General features: G+C 39.2%; 1 protein-coding gene across 1 annotated transcript in view; it reads right to left on the reverse strand.

Moving 5' to 3' along the window:
- Positions 1-17,306, reverse strand: part of LOC131968427 (sortilin-like) — a 34,823-nt gene extending 17,517 nt beyond the window's left edge. Inside the window, exons 1-6 of the mRNA XM_059329305.1 lie at positions 17,025-17,306; positions 6,103-6,165; positions 5,955-6,028; positions 5,761-5,863; positions 790-951; positions 583-656 (exon numbers count right to left, since the gene is read on the reverse strand). Coding sequence (XP_059185288.1) covers positions 583-656; positions 790-951; positions 5,761-5,863; positions 5,955-6,028; positions 6,103-6,165; positions 17,025-17,261 — 713 coding nt within the window. The 5' untranslated portion in view covers positions 17,262-17,306. The remainder of the gene's footprint in view (positions 1-582; positions 657-789; positions 952-5,760; positions 5,864-5,954; positions 6,029-6,102; positions 6,166-17,024) is intronic.
- Positions 17,307-17,891: the final 585 nt, after the last annotated feature.

Genomic DNA, 17,891 nt, shown 5'->3' on the forward strand with positions numbered 1-17,891 from the left:
ATTATTCAATGGTATATTAAAAATCCATGTGAAAATATATATAAAATATATATGCGATTAAAATGCGATTCATTTCGATTAATTAATTACAAAGCCTCTAATTAATTAGATTATTTTTTTTAATCGAGTCCCGGCCCTAATATATATATATGTATAATCACTTTTCCATATGCAGAGTACATCAAATAAGTCTCTGCATCAAGGCCAATATGAAGCTTTTGAGTAACAGCAGATGTGGATCTTTATATAAGCACTTGCTGTCTCACTCAAGAGTGAACCATTTTCAACTGTCATCTTCACTTTAGTCTGTATTATAAAGTAACAATAAAGTGGAATGCATCATAAATAGTTAATCTATGATAACATAAGGGTTGTCAATGGGAAGGTGCAAACAAATGATCAATTACATATGGTTCAGGCCCCCTTCCCACCCCAATTTTCTGTAATTTTCTTACAGCCCCATACATTTCATTTGGTTCTCTGCCATCCGTTACATATTTAGTACCAACAACAGCCTTCGTCTCTTGTGTGTATTTATAATTCATTACAAAACTGACAAATGATGTAGAGGACATTTCTCACCATCTGACCAAACAAACGCTGTCATGGATCTTCCTCCAGGTGGCACCAAAGTCCTCAGACAGCCACAGGTCCAACTGGAGGGAAAAGTCTCAGTCAGTAAAACACTGTTCACAGACTTTTTAGCATTCAGTTATGCTTAATCAATAATTTAGTAGCTTGAAATAGAAGTCCAGCATCCAATTATGGTGGAAGAATGAAGGCAGCTACCGTGATACTGAGCGTCAGCAGTACGTTGCAGTCTCCGGGGTTGTACAGCATCTGAATGAGCGGCTCAAACGGCAGCTCGGTTGGAACAAAGGTCAGGCCGTAGTCCTGTGAGCGGAACAGTTTAAAACCCCCGATTTCTGACACATCGCCAGTGAGCATCACCTGAAACCAAACACACAGAGAAGTGTAAGGAAGATCTTTTAATATGCTGCTCCCATCCGGTCGGCGCTATAGGGCCTTTAAAGCGCGCACAACAAGGCTGCAAAAAAGCTTATTTTCTAGGGCCATCAGTGTGGTAAATAGATACTGCCCTCTGGTGCCCAGTACATAGTTGTGAACCCCTTGGGATTGCGCAATACAGGGCTAGTAGCTGGGGTCAGTGCAATATAGTTTTATATTTAAAAAAAATCAAATTATAATACAGTACAGGCCAAAAGTTTGGACACACCCATCTCATTCAATGCGTTTTTCTTTATTTTCATGACTATTTACATTGTAGATTCTCACTGAAGGCATCAAAACTATGAATAAACACATATGGAATTATGTACTTAACAAAAAAAGTGTGAAATAACTGAAAACATGTCTTGTATTTTAGATTCCTCAAAGTAGCCACCCTTTGCTTACTAGAATATAAGACATGTTTTCAGTTATTTCACACTTTTTTGTTAAGTACATAATTCCACATGTGTTCATTAATAGTTTTGATGAATCTACAATGTAAATAGTCATGAAAATAAAGGAAAAACATTGAATGAGAAGGTTTGTCCAAACTTTTGGCAAGTGCAATATTTAAATGTTTCTCTGATGCTTCTCCTGTGCTCCCTGGTGATGATGATGATGATGATGATGATGATATCTGAGGCTTCAAATTGATGTTTTATTTTTTTTAGTTTTAGTATGCTGTATGTATTTTATTGTCATGTAGAAGTGATTGTGTTGTGATTGCGTGTACTGCATTTTTTTAGTAGTTACACATATGAATTACGTCGTACTGCTGTTATAATGACATTAAAGATTATATTCTAGTCTATTCTATTCTATTCTATTCAAAAGTAGACTGGAGCTTTAGGATTTTTTGTTTTATTATGAGGCAAAAGTGTGTACTTTTATACAAATGAACCACAACAACACACACTCCCCATGTAAGGTATTAGCAGGGGTCCATGTGTGTGAAAGGTCCTGCATCTTCAGCACAAGATGTTCAGTTCTGCCGTTCAGGGTCTCTCATTAAAAACAGTAACAGAAGACAAGTTTTGTGATGTACTGAAGTAGTGTGGAACCATGTTGTCTTGAAAAACCATTGCTGTCATTGCAGTAAGCTTCTCCCATTTAGGATTCTTTCAGTGATCGTTGTTCATTTTTACTGTTCTCCTCCTCTCCAAAACAAACAGACCCTTTGATTTAAACCAGTAAAACACTGATTGTGGTGGAATTCTGTAATCTTAAAGTTATTTGTATTTGTGTCTGTACACTGACATTTCAATCAGAGAGGGCCTTGGTATAAGATTAGGCACAGATCTGCAAGGTCAATCTTAAGGCCTCTGGCCTCGCTAAGAGTAGAATAACCTTTCCTGCTGTTAGCTGTAAACACACTGTTTGTGTCATACAGCAACCAGCTGCACTGATAGGGAACGGACCAAGGTTATCTCACAGATACTTCTAGTTTATCTGTATGTTTACAAGTCTGCTTCTCTTACAAGACACACATTTGTGGTGTCTATCGTCTCTTGAAATAGCCATATATGGTAAAGTCACATGCCTCAACCTTTTGTGTTATCTTATGGGATAGTCAGGCGGCTTGGGACCAGATTTGAGAAGAATGGGGACACGCCGGACAAAAGCACCAACATTTTTCCACTTACTCTCTATCACCATAGGTTTCCATTTTTGGCAGGAGCCACTTCATCAAGATTGTGGATCGGAGATGGCAGCCATATAAAGTCTATGAGAACCAATATATCTTTCAAGCCACATAGAATGTCAATCTTGGTGTCAAAATCTAGTCAAGTCAAGTCAAGTCAAAGTTTATTTATAGAGCACATTTAAAAACAACCTCAACCTTGACCAAAGTGCTGTACAGTTATTCAAATAGAATAAATCATACACAAATAGGTATAGATAAAACAATAAAAACAATGAAAACAATAAAATACTAAAAACAGTAAAAACAATAAAATAAAATAGAATAAAATAGTAATATAAACTCAATCCAGAACAGTGTTAGAGATAAAAAGACAAATAAAAGGGTAAAAAAGTAAAAAAGAAAGCCAAGGATTCTTGCCTAGCTGGGACTGAACGCCAAGGAGAATAAATAGGTTTTTAATAATGTTTTAAAGTGCTCAACAGACTGTGCAGCTCTGACCTGGAAAGGTAGGCTGTTCCACAGCTTTGGGGCCGCCACAGAGAAGGCTCTGTCCCCACGAGTATGGAGTCTGGACTGCGGTACGACCAGGAGCAGCTGGTTAGACGACCTAAGTGCTCTGGAAGTACTGTGGGGTTTTAAAAGCTCTGATAAATAAGACGGTGCCAGACCATTTAAGCACTTAAAACAATTAATAAAACCTTAAACTGGATCCTAAAATGTACAGGTAGCCAGTGCAAAGATGCAAGGATGGGGGTTATGTGGTCACGCCGTTTCTTCCCAGTCAGCAGGCGGGCGGCTGCATTTTGAACAACCTGTAAGCGGCGCACTGCTGACTGGTTAAGACCAACAAACAAAGAATTACAATAGTCTAGGCGTGATGTGATGAATGTGTGGATGACTCGATCAAAATCAGTTGTGGGGAGATAAGTCTTAACTTTTGACAGTAGCCGTAGTTGGAAGAAGCTGGTTTTAACAGTGGAGCTTATCTGTTTGGTAAACTTGAAGTCAGAGTTTAGAATAACCCCAAGGTTTCTTGCAGAGGGTTGACACAGAGATTTAAGGCTACCAATGGCGCTGTCATAGCCATCTAAAATATTTTGTTGGCCAAATAAAATGATCTCAGTTTTGTTTTTATTTATTGACAGAAAGTTTGCTGCCATCCATGACTGGATGTCTTTTAGGCAGTCTAATAAGACCTGCACAGAGGATGGGTTATTCATTTTTAGCGGTAAATATATTTGTACATCGTCCGCATAGCAATGAAAAGACACATTATACTTTTTAAATATTAATCCCAATGGCAACATGTAAATAGAAAAGAGGAGGGGGCCCAAAATGGAACCCTGGGGCACCCCACAGCTCAGGGGGGAAGAATCTGAGGAATACTGGCCCAGCTGCACAGAGAAGCTCCTATCTGACAGGAAGGACTCAAACCATTTAAGGGCAGTGCCTTTAATGCCGACACAGGTGCTTAGGCGAGACAGGAGAATGTTGTGATTGACTGTGTCGAAGGCAGCTGTCAGATCCAGAAGGACCAGGACCGCAGGGTTACCAGAGTCTACTGTTAAGAGAAGCTCATTTAAAATCCTTAAAAGCACCGTTTCTGTGCTATGGCGTGACTTAAAACCAGACTGGAACTTCTCGGAGATGTCATTAAAATCAATAAAAATTCCTTGACATTTTCTGAGTCAAGGAATCATTTAAAGCTATTGAGAATATCACTAGATGACTCACTGTAAATAATTTGTTGATCAAGATCTGACATGAGATGAAAGCGCACATTTGATTTTTTTTGAGGAGTGTACATTGCAGCTTATCAGCACTCTCCTGTGAACATAGATTCCAAACATTTTCAACTCAGGATTCCCTGCTGCAGCACTTGAAGCGAGTTGCCTACCAGTCTGTGTGAAAATTAACTTGATCAAATAATCATCTAGTGATATTTTCAATAGCTTTAAATGATTCCTTGACCCAGAAAATGTATATTTTGACACCAAGATTGACCTTCTAAGTGGCTTGGAAGATATAGCGTTTCTCATAGATTTTATATGGATGCCATCTCCGATCCGCAATCTTGATGAAGTGGCTCCTACCAAAAATTGAAACCTATGGTGATAGAGAGTATGTGGAAAAAGTATGGTGCTTTTGTCCGGCGTGTCCCCTTTATTTAGCTAAGCCGCCTGACTAGGATAACAATCACGCCAGGAGGTTGGTTTGTCTTTCTCTCCTCTTGCATCAAGTTCTTGTTGATTCTCCTTGATTAAGTTCACCATTAACTATTCCAGCATATGCCATCTGAGTCTCCTGATTCTCCACTGTTTGAAAGTCAAGATCAATCATTTCTATAATGCACTTTCACCTTAAAAATCAATGTTTCTCTGACGTTGTTCAACTGACAGCTGCTGCTAACTAACCTTCATCCAGTTAAGGTATATAGTGAAAAATGACCTACATCTAAAAGGTGGGCCATAAAAATTTTGGCTTGAAACAGGATAAAAAAAATCAATTTATGATGCTTCTGGCAGAGGCATGTGCAAAGGGGATATAACGCCATTGACCGGTAACTTAATCAAAGGTAACAGAATATTACACAATTATCTGGGTTTGAAAGTTGTTAAAAACATTTAGGATAACGCAAGAACGCAGCTCAACAACATATACAGTCATGGAAAAAATGATTAGACCACCATTGTTTTCTTCAATTTCTTGTTAATTCTTATGCCTGGGGAAATTAAAGGTACATTTGTTTGTACAAATTTAATGATAACAACAAAAAATAGCTCATAAGAGTTTAATTTAAGAGCTGATATTTAGCACTTTTTCATGGTTTTCTTGATAATAACCAAAATCATTATCAAGAAAACCATGGAATATGGCTAGATATCAGCTCTTATATTAAAATCTTATGAGCTATTTTTGTTGTTATCATTATATTTGTACAAACAAATGGACCTTTAGTTGTAACAGGCAATAAAATGAACAAGAAATTGAAGAAAACAATGGTCTAACTTTTTTTCCATGACTATATATAACATTATAATGTGGAAAAGTGATATATTATACCTTTAAAGACTCTATAGACACTATAACACACTTCAGCTCACCTTGCCGGAGTGGTCGGGGCTGATGGCGATGCCAAACTCACTCTGTATGAAGGTGTGGTTGATCAGGTGAGTCACATCTTTGAACGTCTTCCCATAGTCTTCACTGACACAGTGATAAAGTTGCAGTTAGACCCTCAGACCACAGCTATGACAAATTATTTACTGCTCCATTAAGTGTGCCAGGCATTCCTCACCTCCTGTAGAGGTTAGACTGTCCGAACCGCATCATGAACAATGGCACCTGGAATGTCGTCAACACCAGCAGCACCTGGGAGAGAGAGATGGGATTACACAACCATCTCTACAACATCCTTATTTTCTCACTCATGTAAACAAACTCACCCCTGATCCATCTCCCACCCAGGCCAGTGACAGCGAACCCATGGTCCTCACTTTAAAGGTGAACTGGAATGGAAGAAAAAAAAAGGAAAGCAGAATTTCATGACACATGAGCCATTCTTGCAAAATACTTCTTTAGGAGAGTATTTGAAATATTTCTGAGTCTCATGTGGTAATGTTTGCTTAATACTGTGTCAGGAAATCAACTAAAGAACACATACACACACTCAAGAGTCCAGAGTTCAGTCTGAAAAATACAAAACACAAGAGAGTGTGATGTGTCAGTCCCTGAACGAGAGGACAGAATGAATTGTTCTTACTGTCCAAAGTAACTCGGCCATTTAGATGCACCCTGCGTGTGTGACCTACATTCCCACCGAAATGACAAAGCCAAGGCCAGAGAACAAAACAATTACCGATGTCCCGAACACATCAAGAACACACACACACACACACACACACACCCCACACACACACTCTGTACTGTAAATGTAGGCTTGAAGTTTTCTTTTTCCAAAATAAAACAAATAAAAAAAACCCACACATTCCACACATTCATGAATACATCTCTGAGGCTACAGAAGTTAAAAACAAAATCTAAAAAAAGTGTTACACAATATTAAAAACTAACGGGTAAAAAAACCAAGAATTTTATTTCACAACAAGTGCCCAGACTGGCAACAACATTCTAGTCTATTCATCCAGAATGCAGTTCAACATATTTCTCCCCTCCTCTCTTTTTGCTGGCAGGGCAGAGATGTTTACAAGGTGAGCCCAGCCCCGGAGAGTCTGCCTACAGCTCTATAAAGCCACAGAAGACGGCCAGGTCCGGCTGCTGGAAACTCCTTGTAAATATGTACAGTGGAAACTGTCCGGACCCGACCGTCCAAGTGTGTGAACGCAACTTTCCTACACATAAATATTTTTTTCACACATCCTCCCTGCTTCCAACTATTTTTTTTCATAGTTTAATCAGTTGATTGCTTCATAGCTTAGCCTCCTCTCCAGTCAATCTATTGATCAGCTAAAAAATATGAAGCATATGCAGCCATTAAACCACAGCACTTTGGCTTCAAATCTGTCTAGGAACATATATGTCTTGTTAAATGTCACACATAAAAACACATATATATATACATATATACATATATATAAATATATATCAGACGCACAAAAATCAAGTTTCTCTCATAATACTTATGAGACACTGATGTCAGTGTCATTGAATCTCAGAGGTAACCAAAGAGCTGGGTCATAACAGTGTGGAAGGTGGCTGTCAAAACAATTAAATACAGCAAGATTATATAATAAAACAAATAAAAATACATTTAACTGGTATACTATGTGAAGTAGGAATGTTGCATGAAATATTGAAAAAGACTTCCTTGTACACTTTGTGCTAAAGCCTAACATCAGCATGCTACAAACTGAACATGTTCTGTTTTTAGCAGGTACAATGTTGACCATGTTCTAATCTCTATAAACAGATACTTGCAGATGAATGCAGAAGGCAACAGGACAAGATTTTGGTACTGGAGGCACTCTGGTTTCCATTTGCAGTCTGAGTAGTATTGATCAGTCACATTAGAGCTGGCTTTGGTTGCATGGAGGGGAACAGTCAGAACAAATGAAGAGGTCGGAACACATTAACCAAAATCAAGTAGCAACCTCCAGGGCTGAAAAGGGAAGTCAACGCAGAAGTCGGCCTGTCACGATAACAAATTTTTCAGGACGATATATTTTCCCAGAAATTATCACAATAAACGATAGTATTGTGGAGTACATCCTTTTCCACAGCAATACATTTTTAAATCTCAAGAATATTAAACATTTGCATTGAAATGTGGAAAATAAATATTAAGAAATCCTAGATAAATAAAACATAAATAAAAAACTACAATCAAAACAGAAAAAATAGACTCTCAGGCTCTGTAACAGAACTTGCACTGAGATAAATATTATATTATTATATATTATAAATAATATATTAACAGCTGTTATGGAGATTTTTTGTTAATTCCTACTGCTTGTCAAACATTTGCGGTATTACTTAAACAGCACAAAAAGTCTGCGTTATAATGCTTCCACTATAAGAGTGGCGTGGCTCCTTTAAGAGGCAGGTCAGTTAGTGATGCACAGCAGCATGTGTTCACTTAGCGACCTCTGTTTCTTTACAACAAGCACCGGACACTCTGTGCACAGTTAGTGATACCGGTTAATTTACTATCAGCGGCGGACACTTTGTGTACAGTTAGCATGCCGGTTGTTTACAATAAGCAGTGGCCGCAGTTGTTGTGTAGCTGCTGAGCTGAACAGTGAAATCCGAAATGTTCCCACACCACATTGGCTTTGGCAACAATTCCATTTATTCCACCAAATTTTTATTCAGTTGTGCAGCCATCGGGAAACTTAACTTCAACACACTCACTGTGCTTCTGCTGGCTAGCGTCCACACTGTGTGTGTGAGCCGCGCCTCCCACAAAGAGTAGGCTGAGCGTCAGGAGAGGGACAGAAGCAGCGCGACTCGCGAAAATGTTGATGGCTTATGTAAACAACAATTATTGAGTCGACAGAAACTATCGTGTCCATTTTCATACACTGTAAAAAAAATCTGTTTAATTTACGGTAAAATACCGGCAGCTGTGGTTGCCAGAACTAAAAATTACAGTGAGTGGATTTTCTATTCTAAATTTAAATGTAAATATCAGCAAAAACTGTAATTTAGACTGAGTATTCCTGTTATTTTTAGGGTAATTGTGTCATTCATTCACACATCATGGTATTTCTCCATAAATTTTTTTACAGCAAAACTGTGTGTTTCTTCCACTTTATGGCAGAAAAAAGTAAAAGTTTTGTGCTATTCTTTGATTTGATTTTGATTAATTAAAAGTGTCTAATATGGTGATATACCATTTTTTATTTTACGCCCTATTTCTGATGTATTTGACAGTGTTTTACTGTTATTTTTACAAAGATTTTTAACAGTGTATATTGGATGATAGCTACTGTAAGTAATTATCGTGACAGACCTACGCAGAAGGGCCAATTGCTCTGCAATTCCTCGACCAGCCACTTGAGGCTGACTCCTAAAGGGAGTAGAGATAAATGTTCACCACCTGGTACAAAAAACAGATTTTTTTTTAAAGATTATTCTCCATCATGACGACTTTAATTTGTATTATGGCTAAAAGTCATGCATATTGAAATCCCTGGCTGCTCTAAGTGACTAGCGGCTCCCCTCACAGGTGGCTTATCCCTGCATTCATCTGGCCTTGGTTCAACCACGCTCCACCTTTTTTTGGATTAACCAGGAGTTAGGAGGAGTCAAGTGCTGCCAAGACGTTGACGGCCAAAGTAACGGAAGGCTGCCAGCCCAAGAATAGCGTGTGTGGTAAACACTGTTAATACAAGTTGGATTTAGCCCTGTGATGCCAGAACATGTTACAATGACAAATGCCGGTTGTTAAATGAGTAACGTTCAAAATATTGTAATCAGGTTTTTGAAACACAAACATTGGTTCATGTAGTGAAGTGTATTGTCTATGTGCTTCTGTTGCTGAGGTTTTTTTCATTGTGTTTTCCACCTTTCCTCTCCTCACGTTGTGCTGCATTTCTTTTCTTTCATCTCTGTCTCCCTGTCCTGTCCACCTCTGTCATATTGTATGTGTGTTTTAAGTATACGTTTGGACGGGTTGATGGCTAATTTCATTGTCCTAGTACTTGTCCAATGACAATAAAGGAAAATCTGAATCTGAATCTGAAAACAGATGTTTTATAAACCCTATACTACACCAGGTGAAACCCATTGAATCTGGATGTGAAGAGAACGCAAACAATGACAATAGAAAAAAGTACAACCCCACAAAACAGACACCAGTCACTTTCAGGGTATGCTAAAACTCATGGGGACGTGGCCTGAAATCTTGCCACAATGACAATTGCCACTAAGGTCAAAGGTCAACAGGTTTAATGTTGCTTGTACACCTGTGTTAAATCTAACCAGCGGGGTGTTTTCCCACATCTGTTCCTCTGAAACCCCTGACTGGACAAATGCTGAGTTGACCGGCTAAACTTCACCAAGACTAAACCCAAACAATCAACGATTGCATTACAGAGTAGGTCAGCTGAAGCAAATGGTGAGAAAGATTTGTCTGAGTGAAAACCGCCACTTTGTAACAGCAGAAGGGTAAAGGAAAAGGGAATCAATGAAAACCCTAATGATCACTCTGTTCTGGTCTGTGACAGGTAAAACAGGAGCATAGACACAGACGGTGAAGAGAAGACGCTCATAGTCAGCGAAAGAAAACGAGAGATAAATGTCTGACTCATCTGGACATGGCCTCACAAACCAGACATGACCTCATGCTGTATCATATGTTGAAGGGTTCACATCTGCTCTGAAAAGGATTCTCTGAGCTCCCTCTGCACGATACTTTGTGACACTTAACATGCATCGGTAGATTGAACTTTGAAAGGTGAAAAACAATGATGCACAAGTGAGTTTCACGGACACAGCTTTACATGAACAGACACACACATATGTCCATGCAGACTCAGCACACTGTTGGTGGGCGGGAGCACAGTGAAGTCTTCTCTCAAGAGGTCAGACGGCAACACAATGTGCTCCTTATTCTCTCTGCTCTGGGTTTTAACCTTTCTGCTTGAGTTGTGTTTACACATATAAAACTTCAAAGGAGGAGGTCAAACACTCTTTGCTCTGATCTAACACATAAGACTGTGTATACCCGGCTTTTGATGTAGGGCTAAGTTTTGTACACATAAACTGGGTTGTAGTTATGTCTGTTATTATTGTAAAAAAAATAATTTAAAAAAGGAAGAAAAAGAAGGTAAATATGTCCATCACAATTTCAATCTAATACTGAAATGGATTAGTTGCTTAATTTATTAGTCTATTAACAGAAAGTTATATTGATGATGTTTTTAGCTTATTTTTATGTGTTAGGTGTAAATAGTATGCTAGCATGCTAAATTAAGATGGTAAACATTATACCTGCTTAATATCATAATATTAGCACTGTCTCTGTGAAAGGAAAGGAAATACTAGGCAATATTGTTAACACGATATAAAAATGTGTATTTTGTGCTGTTTTGCTAACATGAAGTATGGAGTTAGGCCTGGGCCGATAATCAATAAATCAATTAATCGCACGATAAATTAAATGAACTCAATAATTTTGCCGGCCTCGGTATATCGCCATGCGCATGCGTGTTTGTTTTCCTCGTCTGTTGCCTCCAAGCAGGCTGGATGACAGGAGGGTTCACTCTGTGCTCGATCTCAGCACCTGGGCGCTTTTGTTCCATAGCAGAATGAGCGGAGTGAACCCTCCTGTCAGTCATCCAGGCTCTTTGTCTCTGTGGGGAAGGCTGGGCCGCTAGCATTGGCTACACACAGAGTGCAGCAGGTGAGCCTCGTGCGGAGCAATGCCAGGAAAAAAGATGATTGCAAAGCCAAATGCCACAGCCCCGGTGTGGGAATATGTCGGTTTCAAACCGAATGAAAAAGGTGAGCCCATCAACACACGGACGAGCCTGTATGCCGAATTTGTTCAAAAGTCGTGGCAACAAAAAAAGCCACCACAACAAACTTGCATGCCCATCTAAAGCAGAACCACCTGACCCAGTTTTCCCAGCTGGGGAAAAAACTGCACCTGGAGATGCAGAGCCTTCGTCCCGACAGTCAACACTGGTCGACAAAGTCAATATGAACGCTGTGCGCTCACAGAAAGTGGAGTTTGCTACATCGCAAAATAAATGCTTTTAATCCTTTTAAAAAAAAAAAAAAAGAAAAAAAAAATGTAGAAATAAAAGTGTATTGTATTTGAAAGGGTGTGCATTATTATGATATATTATCATGTTGACAATAATATCGTTTATCGGGAATAATTCGTGGGACAATATATCGTCCAGCAAAATGTGTTATCGTCCCAGGCCTATATGTTGTTTACAAAAATGTGCTCTTGCAAACTTTTTTATTTTGTTAATAAACAATTTTTTAGGCTACAGTTTCACTAGCTTGTCAAAACCGCTGGTTAGCTTTTCTGAGACCGTTTTAAGCTTTACGTTAGTGACGTTGAAGTCATGCCACTGTGGTGTTGTTTGCTATAGCCTAACGTTAGCTTTTCACTTCGGTCGGCTGCATTAACGCTTCAAACAACATAAAAGTGGTGCTCATTTGTGAAGATTATCCTGCTAAACAAAATATGTCAGCATTAGAAATGTGTGTTTGCCACAGAGCTTATTTTCTTCAATGATCCAAAATCCAATGCAAAAATCACATAGGTGAATTCTCAATAGAGCGCATGGCGATGCTAATAGTGATGTGTCGGTCGCGAACGAACCGGTTCCAAGAGCCGGTTCCTATCGTTCACTGAAAAGAGCCAGCAAGCCGTTCTTCTTTTTTTCTTCTACTTTTCTTGTTAGGAAAAGTACCTGTGGGTGCTGCGGACGCTGACTACGGGTGTCATGTGCATGCTGTGCGAACCAATCATGTGAGGATTGACAAGGATCATACCACCAAGCTGATGTAAAAGCTAGGATAGGTAAGGCAAGGACATCATTTCTACTTCTCAAGAACATCTGGAACTCTAGAGAGATACGGGAAACGACTAAAATCAGAATCTTTAACTCCAACGTAAAATCCTTCCTGCTCTATGGGGCAGAGACATGGAGAATTAATAAGATCACAGTAAATAAAGTGCAAACCTTCATAAACAAATGTCTCAGAAGAATCCTGAAAATATACTGGCCGAACAAGATCAGCAACAAAGATCTGTGGACAAGAACAAAACAACCCCCAGCAGCAGACGAAATTGGACGAAGAAGATGGAGATGGATCGGGCACACATTACGCAAACCAGTGCCAAACACCACCAGACAGGCTCTGACCTGGAACCCTCAAGGAAAGAGAAGCAGAGGACGTCCTAAAAACACCTGGCGCCGGGACCTACAGGCAGACACAAAGAGACTGAGAGGCACCTGGTCGCAGATAGAAAAGAACGGCAGTGACCGTGAACTCTGGAGGTCCCTTGTCGACGGCCTATACCCCAGTAGGGTGTAAGGCAGAGAGAATACCACCAAGCTGGGAGGGACGGGGGTGGCTGCGCTGAGACAGTGACAGGAGGAGGGGGAAGGGGATACGCGCAGAAGGAGAGAGAGGAGTGAAGACTAGAGAGGAGTGTGGTGCAAAGATGAGTGAAAAATGAAAAAAAGTAGCATTTGGATGCATTTTGACACAGCGTAGAAGTTGTAAAGTGCAGCTCAGCTTTGTGTAGCAGAGTGGTTCTTCAAGCAAGTTAGAGAGTTACAAGGGATTTTACAACTGTAAATGCAATTGGCTACAGCAGTTTATTGAAATTGAAGTGATATATGTGTTCAAATACAAATCACAAGTCAGAACAGCGCTAAATTTGGCTGAAGTATAAAAGGTATAAGTGGTAAAATGAAGAGCCATTTGGGAGGCTCTTCTTGGTGAGCTGAGCAAAATGATCCGGCTCATTAAAAAGAGCCGAAATTCCCATCACTACATGCTAACTTCCTGGTTGGCCAAAAATAATATACATACATCTATATACATCTGTGGCTGCAAGTTCCTCAAATGGCCACTTGAGGCTGGCTCCAAAGGCAAATCGATCCCCATAGAGCCCCATGTATAAATGCCCAACTTTACAGCAGAAATAAACATGTTTACGACTTGGTGCAAAGAAGGGTTTTTTGTCTCTATTGCTAGTTTTGCCACTCATGACATATTTAATTTTACATAAATCAACTATTTATTTAAGCTTAAAGTTATGAATAATTAAGGGTGTGGCCACTGTGAATGACACGTAGGTGCCATCACAGGTGGTGTGTCTCAGCAACACGGCCAGGTTGCCCATTTTTAAATAAGACATGACTTCAGAATCCTGTTGTCAGGGAGACAACATCCATATTTCATACAGTCTATGGTACTGCCTCACAGAGCTGCTAACATGGCTGTAGCCTAGGTCATGTTTGCTGTGTTTTTGTATTTTACAGACTAAACAATTCAGTGATTAATCTAGAAAATAATTGTCTGTTTATTAGTTTCAGCTCTGATTCAATGTTGATACAGAACAGAAAAAAAGCAGCAAGTCCTTACATTTGAGAGGCTGGAAACAGCAAAGTTTGTGTGTTTTTTGCTGGATGACTGATTTGAATTTAAAGTCTACCTTCAAGTCTACGAGTAGCAACAAACACATACCTTTCATAACTCTCTCTCTCTCTCTCTCTCTCTCCCTCTCTCTCTCCCTCTCTCTCTCCCTCTCCCTCTCTCTCTCTCTCTCTCTCTCTCTCTCTCTATGTGGACATCAGCTCTGCTGCTTTACTTGGTGCTCCAACAGCTGGCTGAGACCCAGTTACGCTTCACCCTGAACACAGAACATGTTTTTTCTCTACGTTCTTTTGGCCAGAGGGGACAGAGGACAGGATGGAGTGAGAAGGAAAAAAAGAGCAACAACAAGCTAGTTTGTAAACCAGACAGAGTCAGCTAAGTGAACCTTACACAAACATTAAAAAAAAAGAAGATTGGGCTGCCTGACAAAATACATCCTGTTTCGTCTATTGGGCCCTAAAAATAGCATGGAAAGAAGTGTAGGAGTAGGATAGACTTGTCTGATCTGGTTAATAACACAGCAAATTAAAAAAATAAGGGGTGTATACTTTTGACCTAAATGCTCACACTACCTTGTCTGATCTAGCTTGCAGCTCTGATAACAGAAAGTCCACACTGGAGCTCCGATCAAGTCCAAAAAACGTGGGGAATGCGAGGGAGAAAGGCCCAGAGGAGACGGGAGGGGTCTGCTCTCTGTGAGCAAGCCGAATCGTTTTCATGCTCAAAAAACTAGCCCAGGTGTCTGAGCCACAGATATGATGTAACGTTCACTTTGTCTGCCACTCACACTCACACACTCTCACACACACACAAATACACAACAGGAATACTGTCCTGTGGCGCTCTGAAGCTTTGGACCAAGCTGTTATTCTTGAACATTCCTCTGGACATCTGGGTTGTTCTTGTTGTGCTTCCTATTACAACATGTTCAGTACTAAAATAACAGAAGGTGTCCTAAATATATGGGATCAGGGTTAAGATGAGAAAGAGTTCAAGCCTAGCAAGAAAAAAAAGATGCTCATACCATCACAGACACAGTTATCTGCTGACTAGACCTGTCACGATAATTACTATATCAACTTATCGTTCAATATATAAAAATGGACACGATAGAGTTTATTTCTGGACTCAATATATTGTTGTTTACATGCATTACTTTTGGTGCTTTTTTCTGTTGTGTTTAAAGTAATGCTGAAAATGGTTGATAGGCAGTACGAATTGCGGATAGATACTATATTTCCCAAGCAGCCATTCCAGCTGTTTATATGTTATTTTAATAATAAAATAATATAATAAATGATGTTTATCTCAGTGCATTTTTTGTTAACAGAGCCTGACAGTGTATTTTATTTGTTTTGGTTGCAGTTTATTTATTCATATTTTATTTATCTAGGACATTTTAATATTTATTTTCTACATTTCAATTCCAATGTTAAATATTCTCAAGATTTAAAAATTCATTGCTGTGGAAAAGGATGTACTTATTATGCTTTAATATCGTTATAAAATTAAAACGACATCGATACAACGACACTATCGTTTATTGTGATAATTTCTGGGAAAATATATCTTCCTAAAAAATGTGTTATTGTGACAGGCCTACTGCTGACCCTTCCAAGATCCTCTTGTTACCAGACTGCAGGAACACAACTAGGCCTCCATTTTCAGGAATTCTTGTGGTAACATCCTCATTCACCCTTGATTGCTAATTAGTAGTAGGACTAATGGATTGGCCTGGCCTGATGACCTACATTAATACAGATCAATTAAAATGATCGTCAGCAAATAAGCTGGCAACTATTTTGACAATAGTTTGTTTAAACAGTTTAAGGGATCAAAGCTTGTGGCAGTTCCACTTTATGCAATACATGCTAATTACATGGATTAGAGCTGCAGCAATTTGTTAGATCAATCGTCAATTATTTTGATAATTAATTTATGATTTTGATCATTTTTAAGCAGAAATGCAAACACTGACGATGATTTGATACTTTTGTGTCATATATTAGAGTAAATTGAATAGTTAGGTTTATTATGTCCTTTACACAAAGCAAGCACATTGAAGAAATTGCTGAGTTGCACTTGGCAGATTAATCACTGATGGAAGTAATCCTCAGTTGCAGCCTCGAATTGGATATTTTATTTGTTTTGTACTATCAGTAAGACAAAACAAGTCATTTGAAGACGTCACTTTGGGCTTGGCAATTCTATTTGCTAATACTATTTATACAGAATAATTAATTGAGAAAATAATCAACAATAAAACATTACTTTTACTTATATAAGATAATTATCAGTTATCCTTCAGATTATTTAATAAATCAATGAAACATCTGATCTTGTGTCAAAAAAAAAGTTACACTTTTTGTGTCTTAAATCTCTACAACCTAAATACAGTCATTCTGCCACAATGTGGGACACATGGAGAGGCATGAGGTCCATTGAAATCATTAAATCGATTATTAAACGATCCGTCGATTAATCGATTCATTCATACAGCTGGATTCACTGCAGGAATCGCTTCTCTCTTCATTCAAATCACGGAGAGCTGTCAAATGATAACTACGGCGAAATTCGTCATTTTGCACTGGAAAAGTGTTAAATCGTCTAAATTGTTCATCTGTTGTTTGTGAAATTGTTTACAGTGTGGACATTATGAGCAGCTCCATGTGCTGATGAGGGACCACCGACACATTGAAGCAGCCCTGCAGTAAGTCTACTTCACTCCTTCAGAGGGTTAAATGTTGTTTAAAAGAAACTTGAAGAGGTGACTTACAGAATGCGTGTTGTTCTGCAGGGTTGACTCTATTGCAGGCAGAGCTGTACAAGTCTGTTCATTGAGTCCTGCGCTGCGTTTTGAGACCTCCGACTTCTCTAAACTATGCCGCTCCTCATCAGTGCCAAACTCCCTCTGCAGCCTCCTCAAACCTGACAACTTTTCCCTAAAGTGGAAATCCGTGCCCAGCGCGGACCAAAACAACCCGAGCGCCAAAATGCAGGATACGGAGATCATGTTTACAAGAAGTCTGCCCAACTTTCGCGTCCGCGAGAAGACTTATGTCCCAACTGTTGGCTCCACATGCCCCCCTCATCACCAAAGGCATCTTCAATAACGGCCCATCCACCGCGGCACGAGATTGGTCAGGACCAGAATAACCTGCACGCTCATTGGACGGCAGGAATCTTCCTCCACGGACCTGTCAGGTGTTTTCTGGTGTTTAGCTGCCCCCTGGCGGAAAGACCGCGCAAAGACCAGGAAAACTTTTTTTTTTTTTTTTTTAAATGGAGAATTTATTCTTTGAATTTGATTTCCAAGAAACAGAAGAAAGGCAGTTCAAAACGTCTGGATGACAGGATTTCCCCCCCACAGTCGGATTAGTTTACCAACATATTTTTCTAATTATGCTTCCGCGGGTTTTGGGCCTGAATTCACTTTTATCTTTTATCACTTTATATAACCGATTTATGTGCAAAGACATTTTTCTTAACTTTTACTGTATTTTTTCCTCATACATAGATCATTTCTGCTCACTGTTATATAGCTTTTAATTAGTGTTGCCTACCATTTTTATTGTCTTCTAAAGCACTTTGTTACTTTGTTTTGAAAACGTCTGCATTTATAAAGTCTATCACATTTTAATCA

Source organism: Centropristis striata, chromosome 3, assembly GCF_030273125.1.
Source record: "Centropristis striata isolate RG_2023a ecotype Rhode Island chromosome 3, C.striata_1.0, whole genome shotgun sequence".
Taxonomy (NCBI): Eukaryota; Metazoa; Chordata; class Actinopteri; order Perciformes; family Serranidae; genus Centropristis; species Centropristis striata.